A 12049-nucleotide genomic window follows, 5' to 3' on the forward strand; every position below is an offset into this window, starting at 1 on the left:
AACCATTTACCCACTCCTCCCTAACTCCTCCCCCACAGCTACCATTTACCCACTCTCTCTCTAACTCCTCCCCCACAGCTACCATTTACCCACCTTCCTCTATAGCTCCTCCCCCACAGCTACCATTTACCCACCCTTCTCTCTAACTTCTCCCCCACAGCTACCATTTACCCACCCTCCACTATAGTTCCTCCCTCACAGCTACCATTTACCCACCCTCCTCTATAGCTCCTCCCCCACAGCTACCATTTACCCACCCTCCTCTCTCATTCTCCCCCACAGCTACCATTTACCCACCCTCCTCTATAGTTCCTCCCCCACAGCTACCATTTACCCACCCTCCTCTATAGCTCCTCCCCCACAGCCACCATTTACCCACCCTCCTCTATAGCCCTCCCCCCACAGCTACCATTTACCCACCCTCCTCTCTAACTCCTCCCCCACAGCTACCATTTACCCACCCTCCTCTATAGCTCCTCCCCCCACCTTCCTCTATAGCTCTTTCTTATTTTTCTATTTGATTTTTGTTTTGCAACTTATGATTTGATTTTGTTTTTGGACAGAAAACCTGGTGAATGGGAAACCCCAGGTAAGACTAGAAGAAGAGGGATGGGGATAGAGGTTGGGGGGCTGTCTCTCACTATGATGGTATCCAAGGGTGAGCAAGGCGGGAGGAGCTTCAGTGTGATGGTGAATATGCAGAAAATACTTGAGAGACAGGAAGGAAGGGGAAGGGGTCTGCATGTGATGTGCAGTGTACAGAAAGGGAGGGATTTCTCAATATATGTGGTGTGTGGAAGCTATAAGGGGCTTTCGCTCTGCATGGTGTGTATGGTGTGTAGAAAGTTATCCCAGTGATTGGAGGGGGAGGCACCTCGGTGTAGAAACGGTAACCCAGGGATGAGGAGGTGGGTAGGGTGTTGTATATCCCCTGGGACTGAGGGTCTCTCAGCATGCTGTGTGGTACAAAGAGGAGCAGTGAAAGGCACCAGTCTGTGACCTAGGAAATTTGAGATACAGGGAGGATCAGAAAGTGGGGATGTGCTTACTTTCCAACCTAGTCAGTCATTTACCCTAGTTTTTAACATTTTTTTGTATTTCCTATAAAACATCTGCATAGTCAACTGAATTCAATACCAATCTTTAAATGTCCGACCTTGGCCAGCGTTTTTGCTAATCCTGCATCGGGAATAAGAATGTAAAGTAATAATGTAGCTCCTATCAGCCTCACAGTGGAGCCCAATCGTCCTTGCACCAAAACCCACCACCATGACCATGACCTGGTGCTCTGGCACTGAGAATGTGACCCCCCCACTGCTGCTTGCTTTCCTGATACTCCCTATCTCAAGTTTATTAGCTCATACTGCTGCTTGCTTTCCTAATATTCCCTATCTCAAGTTTATTAGCTCATAGACTGCTGCTTGCTTTCCTAATATTCCCTTCCAAGTTTATAGCTCATAGACTGCTGCTTGCTTTCCTGATACTCCTATCTCAAGTTTATTAGCTCATAGACTGCTGCTTGCTTTCCTGATACTCCCTATCTCAAGTTTATTAGCTCATAGACTGCTGCTTGCTTTCCTGATATTCCCTATCTCAAGTTTATTAGCTCATAGACTGCTGCTTGCTTTCCTGATACTCCCTATCTCAAGTTTATTAGCTCATAGACTGCTGCTTGCTTTCCTGATACTCCCTATCTCAAGTTTATTAGCTCATAGACTGCTGCTTGCTTTCCTGATACTCCCTATCTCAAGTTTATTAGCTCATAGACTGCTGCTTGCTTTCCTGATACTCCCTATCTCAAGTTTATTAGCTCATAGACTGCTGCTTGCTTCCAATATTCCCTATCTCAAGTTTATTAGCTCATAGACTGCTGCTTGCTTTCCTGATACTCCCTATCTCAAGTTTATTAGCTCATAGACTGCTGCTTGCTTTCCTAATATTCCCTATCTCAAGTTTATTAGCTCATAGACTGCTGCTTGCTTTCCTGATACTCCCTATCTCAAGTTTATTAGCTCATAGACTGCTGCTTGCTTTCCTAATATTCCCTATCTCAAGTTTATTAGCTCATAGACTGCTGCTTGCTTTCCTAATATTCCCTATCTCAAGTTTATTAGCTCATAGACTGCTGCTTGCTTTCCTGATACTCCCTGTCTCAAGTTTATTAGCTCATAGACTGCTGCTTGCTTTCCTAATATTCCCTATCTCAAGTTTATTAGCTCATAGACTGCTGCTTGCTTTCCTGATACTCCCTATCTCAAGTTTATTAGCTCATAGACTGCTGCTTGCTTTCCTGATACTCCCTATCTCAAGTTTATTAGCTCATAGACTGCTGCTTGCTTTCCTGATACTCCCTATCTCAAGTTTATTAGCTCATAGACTGCTGCTTGCTTTCCTGATACTCCCTGTCTCAAGTTTATTAGCTCATAGATGCTGCTGCTTTCCTGATACTCCCTGTCTCAAGTTATTAGCTCATAGACTGCTGCTTGCTTTCCTGATACTCCCTATCTCACATTTATTAGCTCATAGACTGCTGCTTGCTTTCCTGATACTCCCTATCTCAAGTTTATTAGCTCATAGACTGCTGCTTGCTTTCCTGATACTCCCTATCTCAAGTTTATTAGCTCATAGACTGCTGCTTGCTTTCCTAATATTCCCTATCTCAAGTTTATTAGCTCATAGACTGCTGCTTGCTTTCCTGATACTCCCTGTCTCAAGTTTATTAGCTCATAGACTGCTGCTTGCTTTCCTAATATTCCCTATCTCACGTTTATTAGCTCATAGACTGCTGCTTGCTTTCCTGATACTCCCTGTCTCAAGTTTATTAGCTCATAGACTGTGCTTGCTTTCCTAATATTCCCTATCTCAAGTTTATTAGCTCATAGACTGCTGCTTGCTTTCCTGATAGTCCCTATCTCAAGTTTATTAGCTCATAGACTGCTGCTTGCTTTCCTAATATTCCCTATCTCACGTTTATTAGCTCATAGACTGCTGCTTGCTTTCCTAATATTCCCTATCTCAAGTTTATTAGCTCATAGACTGCTTCTTGCTTTCCTGATACTCCCTGTCTCAAGTTTATTAGCTCATAGACTGCTGCTTGCTTTCCTAATATTCCCTATCTCAAGTTTATTAGCTCATAGACTGCTGCTTGCTTTCCTGATACTCCCTATCTCAAGTTTATTAGCTCATAGACTGCTGCTTGCTTTCCTGATACTCCCTGTCTCAAGTTTATTAGCTCATAGACTGCTGCTTGCTTTCCTGATACTCCCTGTCTCAAGTTTATTAGCTCATAGACTGCTGCTTGCTTTCCTGATACTCCCTATCTCACGTTTATTAGCTCATAGACTGCTGCTTGCTTTCCTGATACTCCCTATCTCAAGTTTATTAGCTCATAGTCTGCTGCTTGCTTTCCTTATACTCCCTATCTCAAGTTTATTAGCTCATAGACTGCTGCTTGCTTCCTAATATTCCCTATCTCAAGTTTATTAGCTCATAGACTGCTGCTTGCTTTCCTGATACTCCCTATCTCAAGTTTATTAGCTCATAGACTGCTGCTTGCTTTCCTATATTCCCTATCTCACGTTTATTAGCTCATAGACTGCTGCTTGCTTTCCTGATACTCCCTGTCTCAATGTTATTAGCTCATAGACTGCTGCTTGCTTTCCTAATATTCCCTATCTCAAGTTTATTAGCTCCTAGCTGACTGCGTGCTGGCCTGATACTCACTCCCTATCGCAAGTGGATGAGCTCATAGACGGCTGCTTGCATTCCTAATATTCCCTATCACACGTTTATTAGCTCATAGACTGCTGCTTGCTTCCTAATATTCCCTATCTCAAGTTATTAGCTCATAGACTGCTTCTTGCTTTCCTGATACTACCCCTGTCTCAAGTTTATTAGCTCATAGACTGCTGCTTGGCTTTCTCCTGATACTCCCTATCTCAAGTTTATTAGCTCATAGACTGCTGCTTGCTTTCCTGATACTCCCTGTCTCAAGTTTATTAGCTCATAGACTGCTGCTTGCTTTCCTAATCTTCCCATATCTCAAGTTTATTAGCTCATAGACTGCTGCTTGCTTTCCTGATACTCCCTATCTCAAGTTTATTAGCTCATAGACTGCTGCTTGCTTTCCTAATATTCCCCTATCTCACGTTTATTAGCTCATAGATGCTGCTTGCTTTCCTAATATTCCCTATCTCAAGTTTATTAGCTCAGACCTGCTTCTTGCTTTCCTGATACTCCCTGTCTCAAGTTTATTAGCTCATAGACTGCTGCTTGCTTTCCTAATATTCCCTATCTCACGTTTATTAGCTCATAGACTGCTGCTTGCTTTCCTGATACTCCCTGTCTCAAGTTATTAGCTCATAGACTGCTGCTTGCTTTCCTGATACTTCCCTATCTCAAGGTTTATTAGCTCATAGACTGCTGCTTGCTTTCCTGATACTCCCTGTCTCAAGTTTATTAGCTCATAGACGCTGCTGCTTTCCTAATATTCCCTATCTCAAGTTTATTAGCTCAATAGACTGCTGCTTGCTTTCCTGATAGTCCCTATCTCAGTTTATTAGCTCATAGACTGCTGCTTGCTTCCTATATTCCCTATCTCACGTTTATTAGCTCATAGACTGCTGCTTGCTTTCCTAATATTCCCTATCTCAAGTTTATTAGCTCATAGACGCTGCTTGCTTTCCTGATACTCCCTATCTCAAGTTTATTAGCTCATAGACTCTGCTGCTTGCTTTCCTAATATTCCCTATCTCAAGTTTATTAGCTCATAGACTGCTGCTTGCTTTCCTGATACTCCCTATCTCAAGTTTATTAGCTCATAGACTGCTGCTTGCTTTCCTGATACTCCCTATCTCAAGTTTATTAGCTCATAGACTGCTGCTTGCTTTCCTAATATTCCCTATCTCAAGTTTATTAGCTCATAGACTGCTGCTTGCTTTCCTGATAATCCCTATCTCAAGTTTATTAGCTCATAGACTGCTGCTTGCTTTCCTAAATTCCCTATCTCAAGTTTATTAGCTCATAGACTGCTGCTTGCTTTCCTGATTACTCCCTATCTCAAGTTTATTAGCTCATAGACTGCTGCTTGCTTTCCTAATATTCCCTATCTCAAGTTTATTAGCTCATAGACTGCTGCTTGCTTTCCTGATAATCCCTATCTCAAGTTTATTAGCTCATAGACTGCTGCTGCTTTCCTAATATTCCCTATCTCAAGTTATTAGCTCATAGACTGCTGCTTGCTTTCCTGATACTCCCTATCTCAAGTTTATTAGCTCATAGACTGCTGCTTGCTTTCCTGATACCTCCCTATCTCAAGTTTATTAGCTCATAGACTGCTGCTTGCTTTCCTAATATTCCCTATCTCAAGTTTATTAGCTCATAGACTGCTGCTTGCTTTCCTGATACTCCCTATCTCAAGTTTATTAGCTCATAGACTGCTGCTTGCTTTCCTAATATTCCCTATCTCAAGTTTATTAGCTCATAGACTGCTTGCTTTCCTGATACTCCCTATCTCAAGTTTATTAGCTCATAGACTGCTGCTTGCTTTCCTGATACTCCCTATCTCAAGTTTATTAGCTCATAGACTGCTGCTTGCTTTCCTAATATTCCCTATCTCAAGTTTATTAGCTCATAGACTGCTGCTTGCTTTCCTGATACTCCCTATCTCACGTTTATTAGCTCATAGACTGCTGCTTGCTTTCCTGATACTCCCTATCTCAAGTTTATTAGCTCATAGACTGCTGCTTGCTTTCCTGATACTCCCTATCTCAAGTTTATTAGCTCATAGACTGCTGCTTGCTTTCCTGATACTCCCTATCTCAAGTTTATTAGCTCATAGACTGCTGCTTGCTTTCCTGATACTCCCTATCTCAAGTTTATTAGCTCATAGACTGCTGCTCGCTTTCCTGATACTCCCTATCTCAAGTTTATTAGCTCATAGACTGCTGCTGCTTTCCTAATATTCCCTATCTCAAGTTTATTAGCTCATAGACTGCTGCTTGCTTTCCTGATACTCCCTATCTCACGTTTATTAGCTCATAGACTGCTGCTTGCTTTCCTGATACTCCCTATCTCAAGTTTATTAGCTCATAGACTGCTGCTTGCTTTCCTGATACTCCCTATCTCAAGTTTATTAGCTCATAGACTGCTGCTTGCTTTCCTAATATTCCCTATCTCAAGTTTATTAGCTCATAGACTGCTGCTTGCTTTCCTAATATTCCCTATCTCAAGTTTATTAGCTCATAGACTGCTGCTTGCTTTCCTGATACTCCCTATCTCAAGTTTATTAGCTCATAGACTGCTGCTTGCTTTCCTAATATTCCCTATCTCAAGTTTATTAGCTCATAGACTGCTTGTCTTGCTTTCACCTGATACTACTCCCTATCGCAAGTTTATTAGCTCATAGACTGCTGCTTGCTTTCCTAATATTCCCTATCTCAAGTTTATTAGCTCATAGACTGCTGCTTGCTTCCTGATACTCCCTATCTCAAGTTTATTAGCTCATAGACTGCTGCTTGCTTTCCTGATACTCCCTATCTCAGGTTTATTAGCTCATAGACTGCTGCTTGCTTTCCTGATATTCCCTATCTCATGTTTATTAGCTCATAGACTGCTGCTTGCTTTCCTGATACTCCCTATCTCAAGTTTATTAGCTCATAGACTGCTTGCTTGCTTCCTGATACTCCCTATCTCAAGTTTATTAGCTCATAGACTGCTGCTTGCTTTCCTAATATTCCCTATCTCAAGTTTATTAGCTCATAGACTGCTGCTTGCTTTCCTGATACTCCCTATCTCACGTTTATTAGCTCATAGGACTGCTGCTTGCTTCCTGATACTCCCTATCTCAAGTTTATTAGCTCATAGACTGCTGCTTGCTTTCCTGATACTCCCTATCTCAAGTTATTAGCTCATAGACTGCTGCTTGCTTTCCTGATACTCCCTATCTCAAGTTTATTAGCTCATAGACTGCTGCTTGCTTTCCTAATATTCCCTATCTCACGTTTATTAGCTCATAGACTGCTGCTTGCTTTCCTAATATTCCCTATCTCAAGTTTATTAGCTCATAGACTGCTGCTTGCTTTCCTGATACTCCCTATCTCATGTTTATTAGCTCATAGACTGCTGCTTGCTTTCCTCATATTCCCTATCTCAAGTTTATTAGCTCATAGACTGCTGCTTGCTTTCCTGATACTCCCTATCTCACGTTTATTAGCTCATAGACTGCTGCTTGCTTTCCTAATATTCCCTATCTCAAGTTATTAGCTCATAGACTGCTGCTTGCTTTCTTAATATTCCCTATCTCAAGTTTATTAGCTCATAGACTGCTGCTTGCTTTCCAGTGTGCATTTGTTACCACTCCTCTTAGTGTAGACAGTTACCACCCTGGATGTGTGTGTGCATGATGTGAGGTATAAAATGGGTCCCAGGGACAGGTGGGACATCCTACCTAGTCTGATGGAGAAAGTTACCTTCTTGGGTGGCGGGATGGGTAAGGGACCGATGCAGTAAAGGGGTGCAGCCTAGCGCACAGGTTCACAAGTGTTTTGGACACGCTAGACTAGCACCCGCTGCAATAAGGAGATTAGCGTGTCCAAAATGCGCTCATCTACATGGAATTTACATGTGATGGGCACTATTAGCGTTTACTCCCCCAATGCAGAAAATCGCTGGGTGCCCAACGCAAACTTTTTAATGTGGCAAATTTAACTCCAGCCCCAGAGGTGGCATAAAGTCAATCCCCGAGGCAAGAACTCAGGAGAAATTTTTAAAAAATATATGGTCCTCTGTGATTCCTCCTAGTTAGTAACATTACGACACTTAAATTTACTTTTTGTGGTGTTGAAAAAGAAATGTATATTTGGCTTGAATAAAAAAAAAAATTCTTCTGGATGCACAATTTAGATGCCCATAGCAAGGGGTGGTTAAGCTGTGGACGTCTCCTGCAAGCTCAGCAAAAGTGGCCAGAAGCAGCGGGATAAAAACTGAGGCTTGCATTAAGCACCCCTTGCAATGTGGGCACTAGGGACACACAATTCTCTCCAGTGCTCCTTTTTTATGCAGATCCTCATTTAAATACTGCATGGGGCTCCGGGGGGATGAGGCTGTGTGCACGTCAGGAAGCAGGCGCTCAATACGCACGATCGGCCTCTCAGCGTGGGTCTCTATCTCCCTGTAATTCTGAATAGGGGTGTGCATCAGTTTGGGATGTTGTGCATAGAAAGAGGAAGTTAAGATACATGTTGACTTCCTCTCTCCTTTAGCAACCTGCAGAACAGACTTTTACTGATACCCCATCACCGAACTCCCCAACAGATCCCCTCCTTCCAGACAGCCAGAATGCATCAGAAGTTCTGGGGGGAGCCTCGGGCCCCACAGCTATGCAGACACAATTCCTGGAGAAGGAAACACTGTTGAATAACGAGTCCCCCCAAAGAAATGTCCCCCAAGCACAGCTGCATGGATACAGGGAAGCACTGCAGAGAGGAGACCCGCCAGAGGAAAGCAGCAATGCAAGACATTGGCAAGAAGAGGTCAATGCAGGTAAGAGAGACGGGGACATGGGAGAGGCTGCAGAACTGCCCGTATTGTTTCACTCACTCTTTCCTGATGCCCTCCTCCTCCTCCTCTTCCTCAGGAACGAACACTGGCTTCCAGATGAACGGTCGCAGTATGACATTCAATGGAAATGTTTACATCTACAACGGAATGGGGGCCAGATCTCCCGAGTCCCCCACTGACAGCTCCCCCAGCAACCCAGAGCCTCCTCTTTCTTGGCCAGGGGCAGGAGGACTGCGTCTGGTAACACCTCAGCAGGAAGATGGGAAGGAGCAGCACATATCAGTGGAGGAGAACTGGAGGGGCATGGCCCCATTCCCTATATAGTGACAAGATCGGCTGCAGGGTCAGCATACCAGCAGCGAGGGGCTCCACCTACACTGTCAACAACTCACAGAACATGGTGTGAGGGACACTGGGGTCTCTGCCGGTCCTTACCACATCGAGTGGGGACCAGAAGGGTTAGGCCATGGCTCTTACTATCCCAAAGCTTGATGCCCTGAGCAGGGGAGAAGAAACAAGGCCTTAAGGAAACCAAAAGGAGAACTCAAACACACCAGCATGTATTGTGTTCACACAAAAGTCACCCCTAGCCAGAAGAAATTATGAGCACCTAGGGAGATAAGGATGAAGGCCTAGCCTAGCCCTGTTCTTCCATGTGCAGAGCTAGGCCCTTCCTCAGCACCTGAGCAGCAGGTCCTGGAAGCCTTCCTTCCCCACTAGGGAGGTGCCACAGGAGCAGGGCAAAGCTTTCACTAACCTGTGTCTACTACTACTAATCTTTTCTATAGGGGTACAAGATATATGCAGCAGGAACAGCACAGAGGCAGGTGGCACCTAACAATCTAAAAGATTTATTGGGACCTAAACGTTTGAAGTCTAGAGTTCACATTGTCAACTGCAGCTCAATAGGTTAGGCCTCAATAAATCTGTTGGCCAATAAACTGACATCAACATCTGTGTTATTTTTGCTAATACAGACGAACATGACTACCCCCTGAAAAGTTATCACATAAGAGACAGGCGCTTACAATCTAGTCAATAAAGGAGCAATCAGCAAGAACCAAAACTAGGTAGTCAAATTGACAAACTAAAGAGTAGCAAATTGCTTGGATCAGCCGGTATAACCCCTAGACTTCTGAAAGAACTAAAAAATGAAATTTCATATCTATTGCTAGGAATTTGTAACCTATTATTAAAATCATCCATTCTACCTGAAGACTGGAGGGTGGCTAAGGTAACCCAAATCTTTTAAAAGGGCTCCAGGGGCGATCCGGGAAACTATAGACCAGTGAGCCTGACTTCAGTGCCAGGAAAAATAGTGGAAACTATTCTCAAGATCAAAATCACAGAACATATAGAAAGACCTGGTTTAATGGAACAAAGTCAGCATGGCTTTACCCAGGGCAAGTCTTGCCTCACAAATCTGCTTCACTTTTTTGAAGGGGTTAATAAACATGTGGATAAAGGTGAACCGGTAGATGTAGTGTATTTGGATTTTCAAAAGGCATTTGACAAAGTCCCTCATGAGAGGCTTTTAAGAAAACTAAAAAGTCATGGGATAGGAGGTGATGTCCTTTCGTGGATTACAAACTGGCTAAAAGACAGGAAACAGAGAGTAGGATTAAATGGTCAGTTTTCTCAGTGGAGAAGGGTAACAGTGGAGTGCCTCAGGGATATGAACTTGGACCGGTGCTTTTTAATATATTTATAAATGATCTGGAAAAGAGAATGAAGAGTGAGTTGATCAAATTTTCAGATGATACAAAATTATTCAGAGTAGTTAAATCTCAAGCAGATTGTGATAAATTGCAGGAGGACCTTGCAAGACTGGAAGCTTGAACATCCAAATGGCAGATGAAATTTAATGCAGCCAAGCACATAGGGAAATGTACACAATGTTAGGCTCCATATTAGGGAGTCACCACTCAGGAAAAAGATGTAGGCATCATAGTGGATAACACATTGAAATCATCAGCTCAGTGTGCTGTGGCAGTCAAAAAAGCAAACATAATGTTAGGAATTATTAGGAAGGGAATGGTGAATAAAATGGAAAATGTCATAATGCCTCTGTATCGCTCCATGGTGAGACCGCACCTTGAATACTGTGTACAATTCTGGTCGTCGCATCTCAAAAAAGATATAATTGTGATGGAGAAGGTACAGAGAAGGGCAACCAAAATGATAAGGGGAATGGAACAGCTTCCCTATAAGGAAAGACTAAAGAGGTTAGGACATTTCAGCTTGGAGAAGAGACGGCTGAGGGGGGATATGATAGAGGTCTTTAAGATCATGAGAGGTCTAGAACGGGGAAATGTGAATTGGTTGTTTACTCTTTTTGAAAATACAAAGACTAGAGCACGGGCAGCAAACTCCAGTTCTCGAGAGCCACAAACAGGTCTGGGTTTCAGGATATTCACAATGAATATGCATAGAGATTTGTATGCACTGCCTCCATTGTATGCAAATCTATCTCATGCATATTCATTGTGGATATCCTGAAATCCAGACCTGTTTGTGGGTCTTGAGGATCAGAGCTGGCCACTCTTGGACTAGGGGGCACTCCATGAAGTTAACAAGTAGCCAAAAATTATTTTTCACTCAATGCACAATTAAGCTGTGGAATTCATTACTGGAGAATGTAGTTAAGGCAGTTGGTATAGCTGGGTTTAAAAAATGTTTGGACAAGTTCCTGGAGAAGTCCATAACCTGTTATTAATCGAATTGACTTAGAGAATAGCCACTGCTTGTTGCTGGCATTAGTAGCCTGGGATCTATTTAATGTTGGGGTACTTGGCAGGTTCTTATGGCCTGGATTGGCCTCTGTTGGAAACAGGATGCTGGGCTTGATGGACCCTTGGTCTGACCCCAGTATGGCATTTTCTTATGTTCTTATGTTCTCATTTTCTTACATGGAATTAATTGAAGGAGAAAGACTACTTGACAAAAGTCTTTATAAGAAAGAGAGGAGATAAGGAGGGTGTGATGCAGAGTAAGTAAAGTAATATTCCAGCACTTAAATCCTTATTACAGAAATGCAAGGACGTCAGAGAGATGGGTAACCAGAATAAAAGTTATTTCCCTTCACCCAGGAAGAGAGTTATTAGCTCCTCAACCCTGGATATGATGGAGTATAAATGAATGAATAAATAATTAAGACAGGGAACAATGAATTGGATTTCTGGGAGGGTGGTTCTGGTTTTGGGGGATAAATGGATAGAAAGGGTAAACAGGGTAATGTTTCAGAAGGTTTAGCAAGTAAATTTGGGAGTTAGCCTACCATTTTTGAAAATGTCCTCCCTCTGGTTAAAATTTACCTCCTTAATGTACAGAGCATATACATTTAGCCAGCTAGAAAGTGGGTGGCCCCAGCAGACTTCCCAGGGCAGGTTTACGAGTTAGACACTGATTTTCAGCGATAATTGGCTAAATTTAGGTGAATAAAACTAGATGAATAAATTGGAAGCTTAAATCTTACTGGGCAAATTTTCAG

At 42.9% G+C, this 12049-nt stretch overlaps 1 protein-coding gene across 1 annotated transcript; it reads left to right on the plus strand.

Annotated features, from left to right (window-relative positions):
• Positions 1 to 563: 563 nt before the first annotated feature.
• On the plus strand, positions 564 to 9090 carry LOC115078594 (tumor necrosis factor receptor superfamily member 3-like; the record flags this gene model as incomplete). Its single annotated transcript, XM_029581524.1, is given in 3 exon segments — positions 564 to 589; positions 8262 to 8541; positions 8636 to 9090. Coding segments are annotated over 3 exon segments (554 nt in total), but the record flags the coding sequence as incomplete, so codon positions are not given.
• Between the last annotated feature and the right edge of the window lie 2959 nt (positions 9091 to 12049).

This window comes from Rhinatrema bivittatum, chromosome 16 (assembly GCF_901001135.1).
Source record: "Rhinatrema bivittatum chromosome 16, aRhiBiv1.1, whole genome shotgun sequence".
In the NCBI taxonomy this organism is placed as follows: Eukaryota; Metazoa; Chordata; class Amphibia; order Gymnophiona; family Rhinatrematidae; genus Rhinatrema; species Rhinatrema bivittatum.